This window comes from Rhinatrema bivittatum, chromosome 4 (genome assembly GCF_901001135.1).
Source record: "Rhinatrema bivittatum chromosome 4, aRhiBiv1.1, whole genome shotgun sequence".
Classification (NCBI taxonomy): Eukaryota; Metazoa; Chordata; class Amphibia; order Gymnophiona; family Rhinatrematidae; genus Rhinatrema; species Rhinatrema bivittatum.
The window spans coordinates 248662024-248689357 of record NC_042618.1 but is presented as its reverse complement, the minus strand read 5'-3'; the positions used below and the strand labels follow the sequence as shown (position 1 = coordinate 248689357).

Genomic DNA, 27334 nt, shown 5'->3' with positions numbered 1-27334 from the left:
TCTGTTTCTATTTGGTCCTTATATGCCAATGTTTTTTGTCTGCTATGCAAAACAAAAGGCCAAAACAGACCTACCTTCTTTTTCTCCACTATTATGCTGTAGTGAGATAGGTTAAAAGACTGATTAGTTAAATTGGGGAAGTTGGTTTGATTCTTTGGAGCTGATGCAAATGTAGTAAGCCGTTGATGAAATGAGAAAGACTGAAAAAAAAATTGCCCCACATCAGATTGTTGATGTCACCAGGATTATTTGTATTGAGATGTCTTGCCCACCAGAGACATGGTACCACTCTTGTTTGTGTTTAAACAGAGGCATCAGTGTTCAGAACTCATTGTGGTTGCACCTTTAAGTGCTCTCCAGTCACTAACCCTGGTTTCGTTGACTGCTACAGATGTGTTTGAGGACTATGTGTCGCCAGCAACAGCAGCCCAGAATCTTCTGTATACTGCAGCAAAGAAGAGGAAAGAGGTAGACACATAATTCAGTTCTTCTTTTTAATTGGGTAGATGGGGAATGGTTACGTTTTAAGGCATCTCAGACCCTCTAGCTAATTAGATTAAGTGGGCTTATACGACCCTGTCTCTCATCCCAAGAGATCAGCAGTTTCTGTACAAGATAGGGAGACCTCTCTTCCCTTCTTATAAAAGCTGGTGTAACGATGTAATTTATCGTGCCAGATGTCCCTCAAGCATTAATTAACTTAGCAAGTTGATTTTAGTGGGGGTTTTGGTTTTTGTTCTTTTTTTTTAATCTGATTCCCATGAAACTTCATTCTAGATTTGTATTGTTGTAAACTCTATGCAGAAAAGTTCTGGCCTTTGTATGGCAAAGTGCCCCATTATTCTACGGGGCTGTAATTGCCACAGATGACGGGGTACTTTTGGCCGATTGTAAATTGGGCTGTCTACATGATTCTCCGTTGACAAGCAGGCATGAATTAGTCGTCATGCATAGGTGACATCATCCAGTGGTACAGACACAGATCCAGCTCTCAGAGTTCAGGAAAGCGTTTTTGGACTTGCTTGGGAGTTCCTTGCACGTGTGCTGCCTCATGAGCCCCTTATTCTTTCTTTATCTGAGCTTTGAGACAGATGTGACCCAGTCTTTCAAATATTTTTTTTATGTATGTAATATTACCATATGGTAGAGGATATACCCATCTCTGTACAGGCTATAGTTGTACATTTCATGCAGGGGGCAAACAAGTCCTGCACAGTTTGGACTGCAAGAGAGCCTTAGCCTTCTGTCTGGAGCGGACAGAAGCCCTTAGGCCAGGATTTCCCCAACCTGTCCTGGGGACACCTCAGCCAGTCGGGTTTTCAGGATATCTACAAAGAATATGCATGAGATGAATTTGCATATATAGAGTCTCCATGGCATGAAAATGTATCTCATGCATATTTGTTGTGGATAACCTGAAACCCCAACTGGCTGTGGGGTCCCCAGGACAGGTTTGGGAAGCCCTGCCCTAAACAGTCCACCCAGCTTTTTGTTTCTTTTGACCAAAACAGGCTGGGGATTGCCATTGCCAAGCAGATGCTTTCCAGTTTACTATCAGACTGCATCTCCTTCTGTTAAGCCCATGCCAGTTTGCATCTTGGGGATCATGTCAAGGCTCACTACGATCGAGCCATGGCATTGTCAGTAGCCTGTTTCTGAGCATTCCCCATGGGGGAGATCTGCAGAGGTGTGATGTGGAGTTCCATCCACTCATTTACATTACATAACTGTTTGGATAGAGAGAGCCAATCTGTACTTCAGAACTTGAGGTTTTACCCAACTCTTTTCTTGCCTAGGGCCCACTATTTCTGTTCAGGCTGCCCCCTCCTGTTACCAACAAAATGTTATTGTGCCCGTTGGCACCTATTTTGTTGGTCCCCTTTTTTTTTTATTGGGGGGGGGGGAGGCTGCCTGTAGCTAGGGATTCACCCATGTGTGAGGATTGCCATCCTGCTGGTCTTCGGAGAAAGCAGAGTTGCTTACCTGTAACAGGTGTTCCCTGAGGACAGCAGGATGTCAGTCCTCATGAAACCCAACTGTGTCCCTATGGATTTGGGTCTCTGCTTCATGGGTTTTGTTCTTTATTATTTTATTTTTTTCTGTATTATAAGATTGAGGGGACTCCGTGTGGATGTGTGGTATATTGCATGCTGGAGGATGCTCTGAGAGGCTCAGTTAAAGTTCTAGAAACTTTGACATAAGTTTTCCGTGCAAGACTCCATCAGATGATGTCACCCATATGTGAGGACTGTCATCCTGTTGTCCTCGGAGAACACCTGTTACAGGTAAGCAACTTTACTGCTGAGACAGAGCTAAAACATTTAAAAAAACAAAAAACAATATTGCCTCAAGCTACGTTTTCGAGCCCCTTTCTCTGTTAAAGTAAAGATCAGGAAAGAATTCCCTGCTACCATATTATGAAACATCTCTTACATTTTTCTATGATTTTTCAGGTGTTACCAAAGATGATGACATTTTGTTATCAAATCCTCACAGAACCCGCCATTGATCCCAGGAAGAAAGATGGAGCCCTGCATGTTATGGGCTCCTTGGCAGAGATATTACTCAAGGTGACTTAGCAATGAGTGTGAATACTTTGTTAGTACTTGGGCCTAATTGATTGAGACTTTTGAAAGTTCCTGTTTTTCTTTTTTTGGCTTGAATCTAGAGATACATAAACCAGCATGGGGTTATATCATCAGAGGTCCATTTCAGCTGTAATCATTCTATTTTATTTCTACCAAAGCACTGGGTGGTAGCTTATGGGAATAACGATTGTTCCATATATTAAAGATTCATTATGTACAGAGCATGAATATACAATTTCAAAAATCCTAAAACTGTCTATTGTTTGCCTTGTTATCTAGCAACTGGCAGAATATTGTATAAAGAAACAAACATGAGAGCAGAAAAAGACCATGTGGCCCACCTAGTCTGCCCATCTGCCCAACTAATTTAGTTTTACAATTCCAGTCACTCCCTCAGAGATCCCCTGTATTTATCCCATTCTTTCCTGTCGCCACCACCTCTACCGGGAAGCCATTCCATGTATCCATTACCCTCTCTGTTAAGAAATATTTCCTATGATTACTCCTGAGTCTACTACCCCTTTTCACTCTCATCCCATAACCCCTCATTCTAGAGCCTCCTTTCCAACGATAGACTTGCCTTCTCTGCAAGAAAACCTTTTCAGATATTTCAATGTCTGTCATACCTCCGCTATCTCACCTTACCTCTAGAGTACATGTTTAGAGTTCTAAGTTTGTCCCTATATGCTTTAGAATGAAGACCACTGATCATTTTCATAGCTACCATCTGGACTGACTACAACCAGATTGTATCCTTTTGAAGGTGTGATCTCCAGAATTGTACACAGTATTCCAAATGAGGTCTCACCAGGGACCTATACAGGGGCAATATCACCTCCCTTTTTGTGCTGACCATTCCTCTCTTTATGCAGCAAACATCTTTCTGGCTTTTGCCATCAATGTATCCACCTGTTTTGCCACCTTAAGGTCATCAAATATGATAATCCCCAGATCCCACTCATCTTTTGTGCTTAGAATTTCACCCCAATATTGTACCCCTCCCTTGGGTTTTTGCAGCCTAATTTGCATATCTGCATTTTAAATGCATTACTCTGCATTTTGAAAATAAAATTTAAAGGAGTGTTTTTCACTATATGTGTAACTGGGTTACAGGGCACTTCTCCTTGCATTTACTTGCAGTGACCTCAAGTTAATAAGTGTGAGATCATTTTCAATAAGATCAAAGTTGAAAAGTGCTAGAAAATCCATGTAGACGTTTGGTTTTGCTTCCTTCCTTGTTGTATTTCAGTGGAGGACCATTAGTAGAGCACTAAAGGAAATGAATGTGTTGATTGATTACTCTAGAAATGGTGTCTGTATATGCCTTTACAGCTAAAAAGCGGAGTTATGGGCCAGACCTATGGCTAGGCTGCAGCAGACTTGGGTTCAAGTCTCTTATACAACAGGACTAGCATGAATTGGGCATAATGCGGAGGATATGCTCTCATGCTGGTTGAGGGAACAGCACTGAGAGTATCTCTCAGGAGAGACTTCCCTGCAGCCTTCATGGTTGGTGTGGGTATATATCACCAGTGGTGGTGGGTTAAAGGAAAATGCTGGCTAACAGCAAAACCCTTGAAAGTATGGGTTTGGGTGAATCTTTTTTGTTTGTATTGACTTTCAACAGAAGAATATATTCAAGGACCAAATGGAGATTATACTACAGAACCATGTGTTCCCACTGTTTACGTCAAACCTGGGATACATTAGGGCAAGGGTAAGTTTACCAAGAACATTAGACTTGGATGCCTTTTATGCTATTATTGCAAGTGTATTTAGCTCACTAAATTGGCTAGGATTGTTGTGGAACTCTTCCCTTTTCACCAGAGGAGAACTGTCATAAACAAATGTTTGCTTAAGCCCACATTGGGTCACTTGGTAATAAATCCTTTCTCCTTGAAAGCACCACTTAAGAAGCACCATAAGCTTTTTGAAGAAGCTAGCATGAAAATATCTTAAATCAAGTACCAGCTGTAACTATCCCAGATAATGTGACCTTCAACTATGACCCAAAATCAACATATCCAAACGTGTCCATGTAGTTTCAAATTTCTTGTTTGTGATTTGAGATTTACTAAGTTAGAGGCATTGCCCATTATTGGGCTTTAGTGATATTTCTTGTCGTTTGCTTTAAAGTCGGGGTGCACAACTCTGGTTCCCAGGAGCCACAAACAAGGTTGGTTTTCAGGGTAACAAAACTGTGCAAATTAGCCTTGCCCTTAGATTCATTATGTTTATTTATTTATTTCATGAATATTCATCATATTACCTGAAAATCAGACCTGTCTTGTGGCCCTTTAGAATGGGAGTAGTGCGTTTTTGTTTTAAAGGCATACTCTCCTCCCATCATAATGCAACTTATTTAAAAAAAATTATTTTGTCCTTTCTTACAATTTCAGATGCCTTTTCTGTTTAGCTGAAATGAAATACTACCTTAAACTTCCTGTACTATCACGCTCATATTCCTTTAGTTTACGTCTGCCACACCAGGATCAAAGGGGCAAAGCAGCTGGAATATGGGCTCGCGTGCTTTAGGTATGGGACCTTTGGAGGTATAGTTACCTTATGCATCCTCTAGTTTCCCTTCTTTTCTCCCACAAATCCAGTATCATGGAATGAGAAATGAGGGGAGTCCTCAGCTCTAGGGAGTGCCGTTAGCTGTCCACCTGCCCCCAGCTGACTAGGCATGCAGGAGCCAGAGATGGCAATCATATAGGTCTCCAAGCTGGTGTACAGATTTCTAATGTGTGCCATCTACACTGATGGATTGTTTGGACTATTTTTATATTTCACTAACATTCTATCAGTAATGCCAAAGCCACAGATCTTTCCAGACTTATCTCTGTCTTTGATCTGCAGTGCTGCTGGGTTCTTCACTCATTTAGCACTTTGAAATTCCACAATGAACTCAACTTGAGAAATGCAGTAGAGTTGGCAAAGAAGAGCCTTATTGAAGATAAAGAGATGCCTGTCAAAGTGGAGGCTTCCATTGCTCTCCAGACATTAATAAGTAACCAAGAGCAAGGTAGGTTAGATTTAATTTCTTGATAAATACTGCATATATCCTACCTCTGAAGCATATATTGCTTGACGTATTTTGAACATTCATGGTACAGTGTCCCTGAATTTTCTGTTTTCATTTCAGAGTTAAATCCATGCTGCTGTTAAATGTGTCCTGTTCCTAGATATTCTCAATTGGCTTTACTGTATACATTCATTGCCTTACCCCTTCAAATAACTTAAGTTGTGACATACTAAATCGTCAGTTTTCCTAGTCGAGCAAGGTAAATAGTGGGGTGCCTGAGGAATCTGTACTGAGACCAGTGTTTTAACTTATTCATTAATAGAAAAGGGAGCAATGATTGAGGTAATCAAATTTACAGATGACACAAGAATATTTGAAGTAGTTAAAACACAAGCAGACTATGAAAAACTGCAGAAGTACCCTTCCATATTAGAGAACTGGGCATTTAAATGGAAGACAGAAAAAGAATCCTTACAATAGATACACAATACTAGGTTCTGTATTAGGAGTAACCACCAAAGAAAAGGATCTTGGGGTCATTGTAGTCAGCACACTATAATTCTCAGCTTAGTGTGTGGTGTTGATCACAAAAATCAAATAGAAGGTTATTAATCATTTGGAGAAGAAAACGCATATCATAATGGCTCTGTAGATCTATGGTATGACAGCATCTTGAGTACTGTGTCAAGTTCTGGTCACCCCATTTCAGAAAAAGATATAATGGAACTTGAAAAAGTACAAAGAAGAGAAACAAAAATGATAAAGGAGATGAAATGGTTCTGTTGAATGCTGCAGATACTGTCCTGGTCTCCACCACCTCCACTGGGAGGCTGTACAATGGATCCACCACCCTGTCAGTAAAAGAATATTTTCTCAGATTATTCCTTAGTCTACTTCTTTTCACTCTCATTCCATGATCCGTCGTTCCAGAGCCTCCTCTCGGTTGAAAGAAACATGTCTCCTGTGCATTGATACCATCCCACCTTTCCTTTAGGCTATTCATGTTTAGATCTTGAAGTCTGTTCCCATAAACTTACAACAAATACCTTTGAGCATTTTAGTAGCCCGTGCTATGGGACTGACTCCATCAGGTTTATATACCTTTTGAAGATGCGGTTTCCAAAATTGTACACAGGATTCCAAATGAAGTCTCACCAGGATCTCATTTCTCCTGACCATTTCAGCTCCCTGTGCACCCAAGTATCATTTCTGGCTTTTGCTTTTCACCTTTTCCACCTGTTTGACTATATTGAGATCATCAGATACAATTGCCTCTAGATCCTGCTCCTGATTTGTGCATAAGAAGTATTTCATCCCCTATACTGTACTGCTACCTTGGATGTTTGTAGCCGAAATGCATTACCTTGCATTTTTTTATCTTTAAATCTTAGCCACCAGATTCTAGACAATTCCTCTGGTTTCGCTCAACTTCTTCTCATATTTTTCCACACCTTCCTGGGATTCTTCCCTGCTGCAGATTTTGGTATCATCCGCAAAAAGACAGAACCTTTCCTGATAGTCCAGGAATGACCAACTCTAGTCCCTTGAGAGCCACAACAGGCCACAGGTTTTCAGAATATACACAAGACACATTTGCTTGCACTGCCTCCATTGTATGCAAAATCTATTTTATGCATATTCATTGTGGATATCTTGAAAACGGCCTGTTCCCTGTACATACCCGATCAGTCCAGAACTTCCTGGGTTAATTCATCCCTGCCAGCAGATGGAGACAGATAAAGACTCGCTGACACTGCTTGAAAACCCCTGGTGCCACCTGCAGTAGCTCAGTATTTATCTGTCTCCAGCAGATTGGCTGGTGCATTAACCTGCAGGGCTTTTCTTTTTACCCTTGCTTGTTTTTTCCTTTTAGATTTTTCTTTGCGAGTGAGCCTTCCTCCCAGAGGATTGGTTCCTTGAGTAACCTTTATCTGCTCGGTTGAGGTGGACCGGTTGAGGTCCAAGTACCGTGGGGGTGTAAATCTGGTGGTCCAGATACCTCCCCCTCACGAGGGCCGGCTGCTGTGGCTTGCAGCCTTTTCCTTTGGTCAGAGGTTTCTCTCCCTTTATTTCAGCAGCTGTGTTGAGCTGGACAGCTCTCTTCAGCTCTGGGAAGGAAGCTCTGTTTTTTGTTAGTTAACTTTAAAGTTAAAAAAAAAAAAAAAGTTTGTACAAAGCAGGAAGTCGGCTGACGGTAAGGCTCTGGGGTGTTTCTCTCTGTCCCCCCCCCCCCCCCCCCCCCCCCCCCTTCCTCGATTGCGGTTTCTTTTCGGCACTTCTTTGCTTCTTTACTTTTAATTTTTCATGTGCTTGCCGGCATGGTTCTCGCGGCTCATCTTGCCAACGCGTGTGGGGCAGTCCCAGCACACCTCAGTCGTTCGGGCCTCTGCTCCGGGTGTATTTCGGGGAGTGGAGGGCCCTCTCTTCTCCCGGGTGGGGGGCAAACACCGGCGCCTCTGTAAGAGCACGGCTGCTGCGATCGGGCCCGTTTTGCAGCCTCCTGCTACTCCGGGTCTGTCCGGCTCCCTCGAGACAGGAGTGGTGGCCATTTTTGGATGCGGTTTTGCGCCCACCGCCATTATCGGAGGCAGAGGGGGATTCTCCTCCGAGGCTGTCTCCCTTCCATCCTGGGCCTCCCGATGCGCAGGGGCTTGCTGTGAGGTGCAGGTTCTTCGGATCCCTTACCTCAGGGATCGGAGGGAGGCCAGATCCCCAATTTGCTTCCGTGGGCGCGTCCTTTTTCCCCAGATTTTATTCTCCTGTTACACCAGGCTTACCTGGTGCAGCAGGAGGGGATGGGGAGGTCTCCGGGATTTGTGGCCCCTCCCAATCTGGATCTACAGCTTATTAATCCCAGGACGGGAGCCGCGCAGCCACGAGACTCAGCCATTCCTGTCATGCCTGGCCCCATGGGGGTGACAGGGGGCTCTCAGGTCCCGGCTCCTCCAGCTGGGGTGGCGTTGGGGTTTTCAGCACCAGATACGGTCCAGGGAGATGATTATAGGAATGCCATTGGTGGCGGAAGGGGGCTGATCCCAAGATTCATCGGTTGTTCCGGAGAGAAGAGCTGGCACCTCTACTTGCGCAGGTCCTAGAGGAGCTGGGATTGAAACTCCCGCAGGAGGTTCCTGAGGTGGATGCTGCGGACCCCGTTCTGGATAGTCTTCGTGCCCCCCCCCCCCCCCCTTCCGCCTTTCCGTCCCATAGGTCGGTCCGGCAATTGATTGAGCACGAATGGGATTCTCCGGACTCAAGTTTGAGGGTAGGTAGGGCTATGGCCAAGCTCTACCCATTGCCGGAACAAACCTTGGAGCTTTTTGCACTTCCGCAGGTTGATGCGGCAGTTTCTGCGGTCACTAAGAAGACCACGATTCCCATGGAAGGGGGCCACGGCCCTCAAGGATCTCCAGGACCGACCGAAAGTTGGAACTTCATCTTAAGAGGGTTTTTGAGAGTGCAGCCTTGGGGCTCCGGGCTGCCGTGTGCTCCGGCTTTATGCAGAGGGCATGTCTGCGATGGGTGCAGAATTTTCAGGATGCACCGATACGTCGGATCGCGTGGAGGCGTCGGGTCGCATATGTAGCGGATGCGCTGTATGATTTGGTACGTTCGCTCTTGCTCTCGTGTGTCATAAGTTCGGCGGTCGCAGCCAGACGGTTACTTTGGCTCCATCACTGGTCAGCGGATGTCTCTTCTCAGGCCCAGTTAGGCTCTTTGCCTTTCAAGGGTCATCTTTTGTTTGGTAAGCAACTGGAACAACTCATCAAGCAGCTGAGTGAGACAAATGTGGAGAAGCCGAGGAATCGTCAGGCGTTTCAATCCAGGTTGCGCTTCAGGGACACCAGACAGTCTCGTCCTTCAAGAGGGCCCATAGGGGCGCAGTCCCAAAAGCCTTTTCAGCAACCGCGGGGCTTCGGCTGGGGCCAGTCCTTTCGCAGAGGGCGACGACCTTTTCAAGCTCCCGCAATGGGAGGAGCAGCAGCGGCCAAGTCCTCCCAGTGAAGCGAGGCTAGTTCACTCCGCCGTTCCCTATATAGGAGGCCGGCTGGCAGATTTTTATGGGGAGTGGACCAAAATCACACAGGATCAGTGGCTACTCTCAGTGATAAAAGACGGTTACGCTTTAGAATTTGCACACTCCGTTCCCGACCTCTTCTTAGTCTCCCTTGCGGGTTTTTCAACCAGCGCCGAGCGGTTTGAGACACGTTGCGAAGGTTGCATGAGTTGTGAGCGGTGATTCCGGTACCGCCTCGTGAACGGGGCAGGGGTCACTACTCCATCTATTTCATTGTCCCCGAAAAAGGAGAGGATGTTTCGCCCTATTTTGGACCTCAAATCAGTCAACAGGTCTTTTACATATCACCACGTTTTCGGATGGAAACGCTCCGGTCGGTGATAGCGCGCGGTTCGTTCACGAGAGGTTCTTGGCATCCTAGATCTGACAGAGGCAAAACTTGCATATCCTAATTCGTCCAGCGCATCAGCGATTTCTCCGTTTCGCAATATTGGGTCAACATTTCCAATTCCAGGTTCTGCCTTTCGGGCTAGCGATGGCTCCCCGCACATCCACCAAGGTGGTGATGATGATGGTGGCGGCAGCTCTCCAACGCGAAGGGGTGTTGGTACACCCTTATCTCGACGATTGGCTAATTTGGGAGAAGTCGTTGGAGGGTTGCCGTGCATCAGTTCAGAAAGTGGTTCACCTGTTGGAGTCTCTCGGCTGGGTGGTGAACCGGACAAAGAGTCACTTAGAGCTGTCCCAAGTACTCGAATATCTCGGCGCTCATTTCGACACGAGCCAAGGTAGGGTGTTTCTCACACAGGAGAGGATGCTCAAACTTCAGTCACAGGTTCGCTGCTTATTGGCATTGAAAGTTCCACGAGCCTGGGATTTCCTACAGGTTCTGGGTTCGATGGCTTCCACCCTCGCATTGGTACCGTGGGCCTTCGCGCATATGTGTTCACTTCAGAGGACTCTGTTGGATAAATGGAATCCTCTGTCGCAGGCTTTTCATTTACCAGTTTTGCTGGATGCATCGGCGCGGAACAGTCTCTCATGGTGCTACAGTCTTCCAATCTGCAACGTGGAGTCAGCCTAGAGGTTCCGGAGTGGGTGGTTCTCAATATAGACGCCAGTGTCTCTGGTTGGGGAGCGGTCTGCGAGCGACAGTCAGCCCAGGGTACTTGGTCGGTGGTGGAAGCCTTGTGGCCAATCAATCAGTTGGAGACCAGAGCGGTACAACTGGCACTTCAAACTTTTCTTCCCCTCGTTCAGGGATGTTCAGTCAGAGTCCTGTCAGACAATGCCACAACGGTGGAGTACATCAATCGTCAAGGCGGGACCAAGAGTCAAGGGGTAGCGATGGAAGCGTGAGAGCTGTTTCAATGGGCAGAAAGGTACTTGATTCAGCTAGTGGTCTCTCATATCACAGGGGTCAACAACGTTCAGGCTGATTTTCTCAGTCGTCAAACCTTAGATCCAGGCGAGTGGGAATTGGTGGAGTCCGCGATGCGGCTCACCTGGAGAAGATGGGGCCGTCCCCACATCGATTTGATGGCGACTTGGCTCAATGCGAAAGCTTCTCAGTTCTTCAGTCGCAGGAGAGAGTACGGGGCTGAGTCAACGCTCTAGTGGTGCCTTGGCCTCTGAACGTCTTACTGAATGTCTTCCCGCCATGGCCGCTGGTGGGCAAAGTATTGCGCAGAATAGAAAAGCACCCAGGAAAGGTGATCCTGGTAGCTCCAGAGTGGCCGCGTCAACCGTGGTTCGTGGATTTTGTCAATTTGGCGGTGACGGTCCGTTGCGTCTGAGTCACCTCTCGGAACTGCTTCATCAAGGTCCTGTATTTTCCGATCAGGTATATCACTTTTGTCTAGCGGCTTGGCTTTTGAGAGGCGTTGATTGCGACGGAGAGGATACCCAGAACCGGTGATTACTACACTTTTACAGGCTCTGCTTGAAGAATAGGCCGAGCAGACAACCAAAAATACCCAGATGCCTCTGCTGTACTGTGGCCTGTCAGAGGTGAATGAACTCTGAGAGACTTTCTGACTATCACAGATTCGAAGGATGTAGAAGATTTAGGAAACTTGTAAGCTCTGCACAGCATATAATTAAAAGGCCAGAAAGGCATCAATGACTGTTTGCACCACAATACAAGGAAACTTAGTTTGCATGAAACCAGGATGCAAGCTTTTGTCTTACAAATGCATAATTTCAACGGACAGAAACCAGTTGAAAAGGAGATCCTGTGAGGTGACAGTTTTAATTAAATCCTGGTGCCAAGAAACGGAATTCAGGCCTAACTCCTATTGAAGCCACAGACTTGCGATTTGTTTACACAACAAAGAATATCAAAAGAAGAACAGAAGAATACAGTGCATCAAAGCCAGGGTGATACAGGAACTTTTATCATGGAAGGGTGGTTTCAGGAAAGACTAGTAAATGAATGATTTTTACAACTGAATGGAGGATGTCCTCACAAGCATTTCCTATACATGATAGATTGTCATGACAACAGCATAATGTATCTTTGTAAAGAAGTCTTTGGGCAGTCACGTCATTCATTCTGGAAACTTCCGTAGTGTTGTATTTTGATTATATAAGTCAGGGCATGTCAGATATTCACTGAGATGCTAGTTATTACTGATAGAGGGCATTTATATTGCATCTCCCAGGAACACTTGGCTTGGACTCTCTTTTAAACAGCTGAATAAATTATATTTTAAAATCTTTTGCTGAATCGAAGTGTTCTTGTTGCCCTGTCCCTGTGTACAGAAATTATGTACATGCTGCAATCCACTTCCCTCTCATATGTTCGGGTCTGGAAAGTGTTTGAAACTTGGTGTTCCGAACAAGGAGTTCTTGCGGTTCAGGCCTCGATATCTCACATCTTGTCTTTCCTATAAGAGGGTTTAGCTAAGGGTCTTGCCTTTAATTCCCTTAAGGTGCAGGGAGCGGCGCTTGCTTGCTTGCAAGACAAAGTTGAGGGTTTTTCCTGTCTTCTCACCTGGACGTGCAGTGGTTTCTTCAGGGAGTTAAGAATTTGAGGCCTCCGGTGCGGAAAATTTGCCCTCCCTGGAACCTTAATCTGGTTCTGCGAGACGCCCCGTTTGAACCTATTCAGAGAGTGACTCTTAAAGATTTGACTCTCAAGTTGGTGTTTTTGGTGGCCATTTGTTCCACTAGGAGGATTTCAGAACTGCAGGCCTTTTCGTGTAGGGATCCATTTCTTCAAATATCTGATTCAGGTATTACATTGCGTATGGTTCCTTCGTTTGTCCCCAAAGGTTGTGTCTGCCTTTCATGTTAATCGAATTATCGAGCTCCCAGCGTTTACAGACTTGGATGCTTCTATGCAGCATGCTCGGAAGCTTAAGATGTTAGATGTCTGCAGAACCTTGCTTCATTATCTCAAGGTTACTAATGAATTCAGAAGATTGGATCATCTGTTTGTGTTATGGAGCGGGCCAAAGAACGGGACCATGGCATCCAAAACAACGATTGCCAGGTGGCTTAAGGAGGCTATTGGGTTTGCATACATTCTCAAGGGCCGCCAGATTACTGACTGTTTACGAGCTCATTTGACGCGGGTTCAGGCCGCTTCATGGGCGGAGGCACAGTTGGTCTCTCCGCAGGAAATTTGCAGGGCAGCGACTTGGAAGTCGCTGCATACTTTTGCAAGGAATTACAGGTTGGATTTCGGATTTTCTGATTCCAGATCTTTTGATGAAGGTGTCTTGCGAGCGGGACTCTCCAGTTCCCACCCTCTGTAGGAAGCTTTGGTACATCCCAGGAGTTCTGGATTGATCCGGGTACGTACAGGGAAAAGAAAATTGGTTCTTACCTGATAATTTTTGTTCCTGTAGTACCAACTGATCAGTCCAGAACCCACCTGGGTCAGAAGGGAGAGTCATCCGCTCAGCTATAACTTTGTCAGCATACTTCCCGTTCTTTGTTGTAAACTTATACACTTTTTCAAGTTATTTGAGATGTTTTTAGTCAGTTATTGCAATAGTGTTATTTTCAGCTTGGGTACAGATCAATACTGAGCTACTGCAGGTGGCACCAGGGTTTTCAAGAAGTGTCTGCGAGGCTTTATCTGTCTCCATCTGCTGGCAGGGATGAATTAACCCAGGAGTTCTGGACTGATCCGTTGGTACTACAGGAATGAAAATTATCAGGTAAGAACCAATTTTCTTTTTGTGGCTCTCGAGGACATAAATTGGCCACCCCTGTAATAGATAGTCCTTTTTTTTTCAGTATAGTGTATGCAAATATTAAAAAAAAAATAAAAATCCATGGATTGATCCTTGTGGCACACTACTAATAACACCTCTGTCTTCATAATGAGCTCTGTTTACCACTATCCTTTGTCACCTCTCACTTAACCAGTTTCTCACCCAATCACTTTAGGGCCTATACCAAGGGTGCCTAATTTATTTATAGGGTGCCTATTTGGAACCATATCAAAGGCCTTACTGCAGTCCTAGTACACTTCATCTAATGCTCTCCCCTGATCCAGTTTTCTAGTCACCCAGTCAAATAAATAGATCAGATTTATCTGACAAGACCTACCTCTGGTCATTGAATTCTGAAAACTGCATTATCCTATGTTTTAGTAGCAGTTCCATTAATTTAGTCACCACAGAATAACCAGTCTGTAGTTATCAGCCTCTTCCCTACTTCTACTTTTGTGAGAAGGAACCACATCCTCCTATCTCCAATCCTCTCAATCTGCTCCTAACTCTAAAGACATATTGAAAAGGTCATCCAGCTAAGTCAGGGTAACTGAACTGCCAGAACTTCTCTAAAAACCCTTATAACCCTCAGTTTCCTAACATGTAGACAGATGGACTCAGGAACAGTGGGTTATGCTCCCCTGCCAGCAGATGGAGTCAGAACAAGCTGATGTCACAGTATATATACTCCTGCAGTGACACCAGCTTCCCAGTATTCTCCGTTTCCAGCAGATGGTGGATGTGCATCTCCCTATGTGGATTGCTTCAGATTTTGGAAGGAGAATTTAAAATAGAAAAAGAAAAGCCCTGCTTTCCTGTGGTGATACCAGATGGTCCTCCCCCAGTTGAAAATTCCTGAGGTGATTTCTGTGGTCCCTCGGATGTGTGACTTGGTCCAGTAGCTGGGTTTCCCGGTGCGGACTTAACTGATTGTACAGCTTAAAGGCAGCGGGTACAGGAGGCCAAGTGCAGCAGTGACTGCACTTGGCCTCTCTCCCTGCAGCCAGAGACTGTCTCTGTACGGTGGTAAAGGCTGAGCTCCAGTAAGATTTAAAAAAAAAAAAAAAAAAAAAAAAAGAAGCTGCGCTTCAAATTTCCGAGCTGCAGGCCTTGTCTTGCTGGGAGCCCTTCCTTCGGGTGATTCCAGAGGCATTATAGCTGCATGTACTGTTCCATCCTTCTTGCCTAAGGTGGTCTCAGAATTTATTTAAATCAGTCCATTTCCTTGCCGTCCCTGGATAAGGTCAGGGACGCGGAGGAGTATCTTCCTGCATCCTTTTGATGTCAAAAGACTTGTCGTGAGGTATCTGGATGTTTCTGAACCTTTCCAAAAGAAAGTAGAAGGAAGCAGAGCAAACCTGCTTTGCAGGCTATAATAGCTCGCTGGATTAAGAAGGTAGTTACGGCCGCGTATGTGGATGCTGAAAAGCCATTGCCTACTTGGGTTAAGGCTCAATCCACTAGGGCTCAGGCAGTTTCATGGGCGGAGGTTAGATTGTCTCCCGTCGACATTTGCGGAGCTGCGACGTGGTCTTCCTTGCGTACATTTTCCAGGTTTTATTGTCTGGATGTGCAGGCCCGGAGGACGCAACCTTTGCACGTGCGGTGTTGACTGGACCGTGTGCAACCTCCCATCCTGTTCGGGAGTAGTTTTGGTACATCCCAGTGGTCCTGAGTCCATTTGTCTACATGCTAGGAAAGGAGAAATTACTACTTAACTGATCATTTTGTTTTCCTTAGTGTAGACAGATGGACTCAGCTTCCCGCCCTCTGCTGCCGCATGATTGTGTCAGTGGTCCTCCTGTGGGGCTACGTGTTCAGGGGATTACTGATAAGTGTTCGTCTAGTCCCTAGATTGGTGTACATATGTTCCTTGCTTGAGTTCAGTGTTTCTTGTTGGTTGTGTACAGTAATGGTTGATTATTTTTAATCTAATTTTTTGCTAGTCTGTCCACAGTTGCTTTTGAAGAGAATTCTGGCAGGTTGGTGTCACTACAGGAGTGTATATATACTGTGACGTCAGCTTGCTCAATCTCCATCTGCTGGCAGGGGAGCATAACCCACTGCTCCTGAGTCCATCTGTCTACACTAAGGAAAACAAAATTATCAGGTAAGTAGTAATTTCTCCATGTATCCTTTTCAGCCCCAAATGTGTTATCTAATTTTAGTGTAGCTAGCTCTTTACAAACATACTTTTCTAAAAATTGACCTTTATCTAATTTCCAGTCCTATTTGTGTCCATTTTCTGTAGTCCTTTTCCTAGTCTTTCCTCAATGAAGTCTGAATAGAAAAATTTAAGTAATTCTGCTTTTTCTTTGTCAGCCTCTACATTCCCCTTCATTGCTGAGTCTCACAATACCACTTTTCCACTTCCTTCTATCACTAGCATACCTTTAAAAAGCAAGAGTCTTGTCCCCTCCCCCATATTTACTACCCTCCCCCATATTTGCTACCTTTTATTTGATTTGTGCCTTTGCTCTCCTGATTACTTTCTCAGCTTCTCGTAGCTTTTCCAGATATTGCAGAAAGAGTATAACAGGAAATAATCTTTTGTAGTTTATGAATGCTAACCTTTTATTTCCAGTTGATAAGCAGGCTGAATTAGCCATTAGATGTGGGTGACCAAAGTGGCACCAAATGGACTCTTCTCTCCAAGCTAGTAGAGCTTTGAACTCTACTAAACATATGTGGGAGCCCCCTTAGCCATTTTTTGTCTGAGCACTGAACAGTCATGAACTATGTTTCTCCTGATAATTTTCCTAAAAAATCCTTAAAATCTTATAAATTCAATTAATTTATCTTCTTAATGAATTGCCTTACTAAATCTGCAGCCCCACGACACTGTTCAATGCTATTTTTAAAAAAAAAAAAAAACCAAACAAACACCTAGGGAATTTGGCCTTCTTTTCCATCATGTCCAGCCAGAAGAAGCCATCAACTGTGAGCAGCTTTAAAAATTGGATCTGTCGCAAGATTATGTCCCTTACCAGTAGGCACGAACTGCTATCAGTGCTATCAGTGTTATCAGTGAACTGTTATCAATCCAGAACATGACCCAGAAGAATTGCTATGTCTGTGGTCAGATGTCCCCGCGATCACAGCACTCCAGGGCAGTTTACATCGAGGAACTGCGTAAATTTCTCTGGAGTCACAATAGGTCTTTTTCCATAGTGCAACCTTGTCTGCCTCACTGGATAAAGAGTTTAGCAGGAGCTCCTTTAAAATTCCCCCTTCCACTCAGGCCGAAATCGTGGGATTCAATTCCACCAGTTGCTCTGTGTCAAAGACTAAGTAGACTGGAGACATCATAGCTGCGTCAAAGTAGTTCAGACATTCTAATCGAGATGCATCAGCTCCATCAATATAAACAGCATTGGCATTCTCAACACACAATGCATCAACTAGCCTGATGCATTTTCCACGATGCATTCAACGCTCAGCACATCAAAACGCCTGATGCACTGATGCAGTTGACACAAGGAGCTTCACCACTGAAGCATATGGCCTCTGCATATGGACACCTCTATTCTTAGGTCACACGGTGCTCAGGATCCTATATCACACAATCCCGCGAAGACCACATGGCACAGCTGTGACTCAACCGATGCAATATCATCAACCTGCACCAGATTCCTCAGTGCATGTCTCGAAACACCTGTTGAAGCATGCCAAGTCATTAAAGGTGTTTAATCTCTCTACCCTATTGAAGCCACTGGCATATCCACCTCTGGCTTTGATCTGTCAGGCTGCGTTGCCAACAAATCTCTAAACAGCCCATTCTAGATCTGCAGGAGAAGGGGTGAGATTGCTTTTGCCCCCTCCATTAACCAGGGCACACACCCCATGAAAGAACTTTGCCAAGAGACTGCAGAACTGGTATCCTCTATTCTACCGCTTACTTTTAACAGCCCACCTATTGTCATGCATATACCTTTCCTGGTCTGAGGATGTCCCCAGGCCAGAGGACACATCAGTCACTTAACTAAATTGCAGATTTGGTGAAATGCTTTTTACCTCTCTGACCAAAGAGATGTAAGAAATATGCCAGCTTCTCTTTTCAACTATCGCTTTAGCAATATGACAGACTGGAGTCCTGATATTGCCTAAAGGAGTGAACTCCTCATCAGAACCCTTGATTAGGGGTTCGTCATCATTTATTGCAGCAGATTCTAATAGATCAGAAGTTTTGAACCAAGCTGCTCTTCCTTGGAGTCAACCAGAAGTCTCTGCTGTTCATGTTCTTCATCATTGGAATCCTGAATAAATGAACTAGTACCTTTAGCTCAGGTGAAGATTCTACCAGCATACCCTCTGACCCTTTTCCAGATCCTCTGAACCATACCTTGCCACCAGAAGATCTTACCTATTCTTAAGTTTGTAGAAAAGATGAGTGCAGCACTGGATGTCCATGTCCACAAAGACAAAGACCCCTGCTCTGAGCTACTTGGCCTTCTTAAAATACTGGACATGCCAGCTGCTCGAGCAGCCCTTTGAAGTTCACAATATACTCCATGTTTTACAGATGAGAATGTGGGAAACTCCCATTTTGGTCACTTCTTCAGCTCAAAAATTAGACCTCAAATTCAGAGTCCAGCACTCTCCGGATTTGCTGTCATTCAGCTGCCTCATCACTCTGTAATGGTTGAATCTACTATGAAGAAAGCAATGAAGACACGGATTCACTCAAACTCTTCTCCAGGAAAAGACCACAAACTTCTAGAAATCTTTGGCAAGAACATTTTTAAAAGTGCAATGGTCTCTGCATGCATTAATATACACCAGTTCTATTTTTAGTGCAGAATATCCATGACTGCTTTCAAAAACTGAAGCCTTTCCTACCTGCCACTGAGCAAGATAACTACTATCCATAACACCTCCTGGATGCAGAAGAGGGCATCTGCCACCTATTTTGAACAGTATACAAATCTTTTGATTGTTTCATGCACCTCCTCAGCTTTCACTGGAGCTAGACACCTGGCATGACTTTGAGGAAGTAGCATCCGTAAGAATGACCCTGAAAAACTGGCTGATCTCCCATGCTTGGAGGACAGTCTTTTCAGCAAGAAGCAATGCAGTCATACTCTATGGCTCCTGAACAGCCCTTGACGATGAGGCATTTCTACCCATACAAACAATCGTACATCCATAGGAAGCCATAACAATCTTTTCAACAGTACTGTCTGCTGCCCCTTCCTGCCCAACGTCAACAGCCACTTCTGGCCCAACCTAAACAAGAGAATGCCATCAGCCGAAAACCATAATAAACCCAGCTCAATTAGGGCCTAGTTTCTGATCTCTCTAATCAATTTGTTCCTGACTCTGCCAGTGGCAGAAGAATTAAACGTTTTGTAGAGGAGTGGTATCAGGTCACTAAGGTCTTTCAAATTGTGCAGTCTGGGTACTGGTTGCTTCTCTCCGAACCACCATTCTTTCCACATTGTTCAGCACTCCATCTGGATCCATCTCACATACCAGAGCTTTATCTGGGCGTCCAACTGCTTCTACAGCAATAAGCGATAGAGCCAATACCAGCAACTAAATGTACGAAGGATTTCTATTCCTGATATTTCCTTATCCCTAAGAAAATGGGAGGGACCGTGGCCCATTCTAGACTTGAGACATCTGAATAAACATATATCTGTGGTGAAATTCAAAGTGAACTCCCTTAGCACAATCCTTCCTTACATACAGAAGGATGAATGGATGTGTGCCTTGTACCTAAAGAATGTATACACTTACATAACCATTCATACTTCATATTGGTGTTACCTCCACTTCTAAGTGGATTCTTCCCACTACCAGTATAAAGTACTCCTGTTTGTCCTCTCATCAACCCTGAGAGTCTTTCAGAGATGCTTTGCAATAATGGCAGCTCATATCTGTCACCAGGGAATACCAATCTTCCCATATCTGGACGATTGGCTCATCACAACAAAATTACAAGACAAAGTTCTCCGCTCCCTGAGCTTGATGATAGATCTTCTGATCAACTTTGAGATATTGAGTATGGAGCCTACTCAGAGGCTCACGTTCATCAGAGCATGGATAAACTAATTATAAGAGTTTATTCCTTGACCAAGTGAATACCATGACATTTTTCATTTGCCATAAATTTTCTATACACATACAAACACTCCCAGACAGGTTCCCATTCACACACATACACTCTCCTAGACGGGTTCCCATTCATTCATTCATTCATTCATTCATACACATACACATCCCAGACGGGTTCCCATGTGCACAGAAACACACTCACTCCCCCAGTCAGGATCCCGTTTTCTCACACACACACAGCCACCCCCAGTCAAAGTCTGTCTGTCTCTCTCTCTCGCACACACACACACATATACACACACAGTGGCCTCTTTTTCCTCTTACCTTTTATTTACTTTTCTAACAAAAACATTGGTTGCCCTTTGAGTTTTGCCCCCTGCTCCTCTTCTTCCCCTAGATATTCCATTCACCTATTAAACTATGGAAATTGTTGCATAGCTGAGTTTAAAAAGGGGGTTGGACAAATTCCTGGAACAGTTATTAGCCAGGTAGACTTGGGGGAAAGCCACCACTTATCCATGGTAGTGGGTAACAAGAAATGCATCTATTCTTTGGGATCTAGTGGGTAATTCCTGAAGATCTGGACTGGCCACTGTCTGAGACAAGATGCTGAGCTTAATGGACCTTTGGTCTGACCTAGCATGGCATCTCTTACTGTAGAAGGACTGACTTTTCTAGAGATGATGCAAGTTCATTCTAACCACCATTGATAGTTTCTCAGTTTCCAGCTACATCAACATACATAAGTTGACAATTTTGTGATGTAACCCACTAGTCCCTCTTGTGGTCTGGAAAGGGGTGACACGGAGGTAGGAACACAGCATCATGCACATTTATGTTAAAGGACCTCTTGAAGAGCTGACTAGGTCTTTTCTCCTGGATCAAAACTGGAGGGAAAAAATTCAGTTTATTGACTGAAGGGTGGGAAGGGTGAGTTTTGTGTAAAGTTTTACACTGAAAATTCAACCATGGACTATACTGTCTATGAATATAGTCCTAGACACTGACAAATACTCTTTAAAGCTACTTTATAATGAATCAGTTAATGACTGACTGAGATTATAGTGGCCTGTTATTATTTTTTAGATTAGCATAAATAGAATACACACTTAGGTGATTAGAAACGATTGATTTTTCTGCCTTTAAAACAAACTGACTTTGTATCTGAGATCACTTTGTTTCAGAACTTCAGGACCGGTTGAAACTACAATTTCCACATACAGCACTTCAATATAAGGCCTAGATATTAGAGATGTGAATCGGAACCAGAATCGGATCCGATTTCAGTTCCGATTCACATCTCTATAGATGTGAATCGGAACCAGAATCGGATCCGATATCAGTTCCGATTCACATCTCTACTAGATATGCTTTATAGTTTCTGTATAGAGAACAAACTTTGGTTGCATGCATAGAAACAGAGTATTACAAGATCTGAACTGAAACTGTTATTAATGCCATGTACTTTAGGCCCTGACAAAAGATCCAAAATCTTTTGAGAACTTTGCAAGAAATCCTTTGCTTCTAAAAATGGGTTGGTTTTTATAGCCTTTTGAGAAAAGGCAAGTCTTAAAACATATTGTGTGTTTTCTTTCTGCTTGGATGGCTGAATCTCCTGATTAGTCTGTTTTGTTATTTAGCAAAGGAGTACGTAAAACCCTATGTCAGGCCTGTAATGCAGGAGCTGTTGCACATAGTCAGAGAGACTGAAAATGATGACCTTACGAACGTCATTCAGAAGATGATCTGCGAGTACAGCCAGGAGGTGGCCTGTATTGCTGTGGAAATGACACAGCGCCTGGTAAGTGAGAAAAGTGCTTGTGGGCACGCAGCAGGTCTTAGATGACCCCTGCCGATGACCCAGCAATATTGACCAGACTGTAATTGTTTTTTCCTAATAATTAGCAACCCATATTTAAATATGTTCATTCATCTCTTTTTCTACTTCCATCACCTTTCACAAAATATCTTCAGTTCTTTATATAGAAGTCATGATTATATACCATGAAAATGAGGAGCATAAGTAGTGTTGGAGAAGAAATGGATTTACCTGGAAGAATCCCTGCTTTTGTTGTTCAGTTAGCAAGTTTTCAGATATTCAGAAAGGGCTGGATTCACCCAAATTCAGTACTTGGGAAAAATTTACACCCAAAAAATATTTTGAGAAAAATCAGAATCTAATAATGGCATCGAGGGGCTAAAAGCAGCATAAGAGACTCCAGTTCAAGTTTGGGGCTGGTACCGTAGAGAAGCCATGAGGTGGGTGTGCCACAAGTGATGCACTCAATCTTAGAGAGGAAAGGAAGCTGGCATTAGGGTATTTGATCATATTATACTAGTTTTGAAGGTGTGCCACTGGTTACCAGTAGAGTGGAGAATTGAATATAAAGTGGCAATGCTAATTCATAAAATGATGGTGAGTAATGAATCTGTACCATGGAGTAGTGCCCTATGTTTTATGCTCTGCTGAGAAAGGCTTGCTTGAGATTCCCTCGTTCAGATTGTTTCGCCTGGAAGAGGCTAGAGAACATGCTTTCTCCATTTTATGTCTTACCTTTTGGAAATCTGTCCCGGAACAGGATAATGGCAGTACAGTATAGTTTAGGACAACATTAGAAACAGCTGTCTTCCAGAGGACATATGGGAAAGGGGCCACATGTTGACAATTGTCTGTCTTGTTTGAGAAGCACCTGCTCATATGTTTTTTCTTATGGTTATTTTAAATTTTATTTTAGTTTTTGTTTGATTTTTGGTTTTATATATATTTTATGCATGCATTTGTTTTACTATGTTATTTATGGTGGGATGTAATTATTACAGTAATTATTACAAATGTTCTGTTTGTAATCCACTATGAACTACTGGATTTAAAAGACTATAAATGCTGAAATAAAGATAAAGATGACCCCTGCCAACTGAAGGAATGGTGCTGAGGGTAAGTCTCACTGGAGGCTGCCCTCATGGCCAGCAGACACACAATCACACAAGCTTCCTGCCCGAGGTGTAGAGTTTATAAAAAGAGGGAAAGATGGATGAGGACAAACATAAAATAAAAGTAATCTTATCCTGGGGTTGGCCTAGTGGCTCAGTGGCATTGCTGAGTACTGCCATGCAGGGGGCCTCACTTCAATTCCTGGGCCAGGTCTTTCACTTCCTGGGTTGGCTGGGGATGCTGCAGAGGCAATGTTCACAGCCCCCTGGGTGGGATCGGTGTCTGTTATCATGCGGCGCCAAAATCTAATGGCTGAATTTAAGGCCTGCCATTTACAAGGTTAATGAAAGGAACCCCAGTTCATGGACCCCAGCCAAGGAATGTTGATGCACTGACTGGCTTAGTTGAATTAGGAAATATAAAAATAAGGGGAAAAAAATCCCTGGTAGTTATGAAGGATGGTTCATGGCACTGGATCCTGGCCCCTGTTCAATTCAGCTGGAAGCCCAAAGGAACAGGAAGAAGTTGCTGGGTCCCTAAAAAGAGTAATCATATCCTCTGTTTAAAGAAACGTGTCTTGGAGGGATTTCATATTTCAAAATTTATGCTTAAATGCCTGTTAAATGTTTTTCTTTAAGTAGTCAGTTATATTTTATTTGGTACTTGTATACTTAGGAAATTACTTGAGTCTATTTGTAAAATTAGAATAATGCTTATTTTGATGTAGAGCAAAAATACTATTTGGCATCTGCAAGATTTAGTATAGGATAAAATATAAAGACTGTATGATAAAGTACATTTCCTGCCTTTTATCCAGGAGTTACTATTGGAATCTAATAATTCTGTAGTTGGCATCTCTCTTATCTCACCTGAGCTCTGTTCTTCAGTTTCTTTCCTTGAATTTTCATTCAAGGAAAGTTCTATTTCCTTGTAAACCGGTGTGATATGTATACTATACAGGAACATCGGTATATAAAAACTAAAAATAAATAAATAAATAATTTTTCATACACCCCCATCATCATGCATTTCCCATATTATCCCATCAATAGACATCTTCCCTATGCTGATTTTTCTCACCACTCTTTAGGCTATGTCGCTGTCTTACATACCTTGTAGAATATTCTTCTGTTGTCCATTTCTTAAAAACTGCATTCCATCACAATTCTCACCCTGCACAGTTTTACAGCTGGCTTTCCTTTAGCAAGTTTCCAAGGCCACTGCACCAATGATAAATGTTTAGCTACACACCAATGCTACTGTCATGCTTTGGCAATCAAGACTTCTAGCTAGGCCTAGCAAGCTTAATATGCTTTCAAGAAGGAACAGTAAATAAGCAAAGAGAAATATTTAGAGCCTATAAGGAACATATCGGACAATTTTTCCCCTTCCCACCGTTTTACATGACATTTTAAGATGTCCCATGTTCGAAGCCATAGGATGCATCTTCATCTTAATTTCACTGTAAATGAACTGCCTCATACCTTTTCCAATATTCATAGTCCGATCCACACTCCCTCTCCCCTCAAATGGTATTGTTCACATCTGGAATAGGCACACAGGGACACAGCATGCTCAGACTCTGATGGGAACATGTATAACGGGCCTGAATGTAGATCACATGATGTAGTGTGAGAGAGAGGACATATTTCCCTCTGCTCCGAGGCCCCATTCCCAAAATTGCTTATTTATGGGGTGATATCTAGTACAGAATTAAGCAGTAAATTTAAGTGTGTAACTACAGGCTGAAGAGAGGGAAGCCAGCAGCGAATCATTTGAAGGGAGATATGAACTAAAAAATCCAACAGAAAGAGAGAGACCAAAAACTCTGCCAGGTAAAATGGCGGATGCGACGCGTTCACTCTTGGGATTGGTGCACCAGATCACGATGTGCAAGAAATGAGGGCAGCAGTGGCAATTGTGTTGGATAAATTAGAGAAAATTTATGCCAAGTTTGAACTTTTGACTGTTAGCAGTCTCAATTAAGTAAATGCAGAGGGCAGGAAATCAGAACTGGACGATTGCATAGGAGGTTTGGAGAAGTGGAGGCCTTGCAAACTTGTACCAACAAGTACAAAGAAAAAATCGAGAACCTCGAAAATAGGTCCACACTCGGGAACCTGCATTTTCAAGACCTCTCAGAATCCATTCCAGACAGTGTCATAGCACAAATTTTAGAAACTTAGCTCCCACGGGCTCTTACGCTCAGTGAGCACCATGAACCACTTTGAATGGAAAAATCACCAGAAACAAACCGTGCCCAATGATTGCTAAATTACTTAACTCTTCCTGTAAATCTGAGATCCTGCAAGTTTACAGAAAGAATAGGCTCCTGTCTTATGAAGACACGCAGATCTTAATTTTTCCAGATTACTCTGCTGCGGTTTCCGCAAAGCGCAAGGCCTTCTCACTGATATTTGCAAAAATGGCAGCTTTAAATTTGAGATTTTTACCTAAAGTTCCCGTCAAAACTGAAAGTCTTTCATGGGAATCAGCCTGAGACTTTTGAATCTGTAGCTGAGGCTCAGGCATTCATAAACACATTAGCAGCTTTTGCTAAATTCCTCGGCTCACTTAATTGCAGAATTGAAGCATTTTGATCCTATTACTCCAGGTTTGATCGAGTTACACTGGCTGCCTATTGGCGAAAGAATCAAATACAAAATTGGCCTGACAATTTTTAAATTGATTTACAATCAGACCTGGCATGGGCCAATGCCATCTTGAAATTTTACCGACCTTCCAGAAATTTATGTTCATCCCAGTGCGGATTGCTAGATGTTCCATCTCTTAAAGTCGCATATCTACATATTACTCCAGAATGCTCTTTTTCATTTGCCGGTTCAACCCTATGGAACTCTTTCGCATTGGAGCTTCGTCAGTATGACTCGATAAAAATCTTCAGAAATTTTTCTTAAGACCTTTTTGTTCAAATTAGCCTATTTTGAAGTTTTTATGACTTAATTTACTTGTTTTAATATGTTATTCTTATCTTTCTAACAATTTATATTTTTATTGTATGTTTTATTATTGAATTTTATTGTTTTATTAATCCCTTGTACATCACCTAGACCTATTGTTAGTGTTATGCAATCCATAAATTTTAATAAATATAGATTCTACAGAGTCGAGTCAACCCCGATATCTGCATTATACAAACTCTTGATTCATTGATGGACCATATTCACCTTGTTTTTGTATTTAGAAGTGAGCTAGTAGCCTTCAGACTTTAAGCACAGCTAGTGCTATAACTGCATACTTTGAGATAATTAAATTGTGATATCACATTATTTTGGAGAGAACCTGAGCACTTGCAAGGCAGGAGTTAGTTTCTTTTATTTCACTGCCTGTAGAATCTGAGGTTCCATAACAAATTTGTGTATTCCCCTCGACTATACAATGGACATCAAACTGCTGGGAAGAAGAATATTTGAATGTTACAATCAGAGTTTGAGAAAGAGCTGGTGAGATTCTGAGTCAGTACAACTACGATTAGCCACTGACATTCTGTTCTGGAAAATGTTTATATTGTTTGAGTTCTCCAAGACTAGATGTTTTACTGCAGTATTGCTGCCTCTCTTCCTTTGGTGGTGATGGAGCACATTAGATTTTCACCGTGGTAATGGAATAAACTATAATAAAGACATGGGGGAGAGACAGGAAAGCAAAACACAAAAAAAAAACCTGCCAGTCAAGGTGTACTTTTGATGATATTCACCTTCAATAGAGCATCTCCTTTAGAATTATAAATAACGTTGGGTGCTACATAAGTGTTCTGTTGTAAAAGTTGGAAGGTTATGGTTGTTGGGATTCGGGAGTGATGTTCCCTACTCACTATTTATGATCTCTGCTACCCATAGGAGGCGGGGGGACATTGGTTGGAATAGATGGGGTTGGGGGAGGGGGTTATGGTTTTTTTTTCCTGGGGTTATGGTTGGAAGTTTTGACTCAGGAGGGACATCCTTCTAGATATGTATCAGCCTAGATAGGGAAATATGCAACTGGCTAAGGTTACAGTTGCTTGGAGTGGTGGTTGAGTGCAGACCTAGACCTGAGCTGGGAGTTTTGGGTTATAAAAATGAATTGCCACTGTTTAAAATGTATCTATTAATGAGCATGGTTAGATGAGCAACTCAGCGATACTCTATGTCACTTGGAATGTTTCAGGTATTGGCTCAGTACTTGAGAGAGAAAATTTTCCAGGCCTTGTAGAGGGCCAAGGCAGACATTTCAATATTACAGGAAACCCACCTCACAATAGATGAACACCAGAAACTTAAAAGGCAATGGGTGGGAGAAATTTTTCTGCTTAATCCGGCTGTCAAAATGCAGGAACAGTAATATTGGTGGCCAAAAGGATACCTTTTCAGGTGGACAAGGTTTTTGAAGATCCAGGTGGTAGATACTTAATATGATGGGCATGCTGTACAAGCACCCTTAGTTTTGTGTAATATATATGCTCCAAACACTTATGACTATGCTTTTTTTCTC

The 27334-nt window shown here is 43.2% G+C and overlaps 1 protein-coding gene across 2 annotated transcripts in view; it reads left to right on the top strand.

Annotated features, from left to right (window-relative positions):
* IPO8 (importin 8) overlaps window positions 1-27334 on the top strand; it is a 285959-nt gene that overhangs the window by 171026 nt on the left and 87599 nt on the right. For both annotated transcript variants that reach the window (XR_003856437.1, XM_029600000.1), the window contains exons 11-15: window positions 392-468; window positions 2454-2570; window positions 4216-4305; window positions 5448-5613; window positions 21552-21712. Coding sequence is in view for 1 of the 2 variants with exons in the window: in XM_029600000.1 (XP_029455860.1) it covers window positions 392-468; window positions 2454-2570; window positions 4216-4305; window positions 5448-5613; window positions 21552-21712 (611 nt within the window). In the remaining variant the exon portion in view is untranslated. The remainder of the gene's footprint in view (window positions 1-391; window positions 469-2453; window positions 2571-4215; window positions 4306-5447; window positions 5614-21551; window positions 21713-27334) is intronic.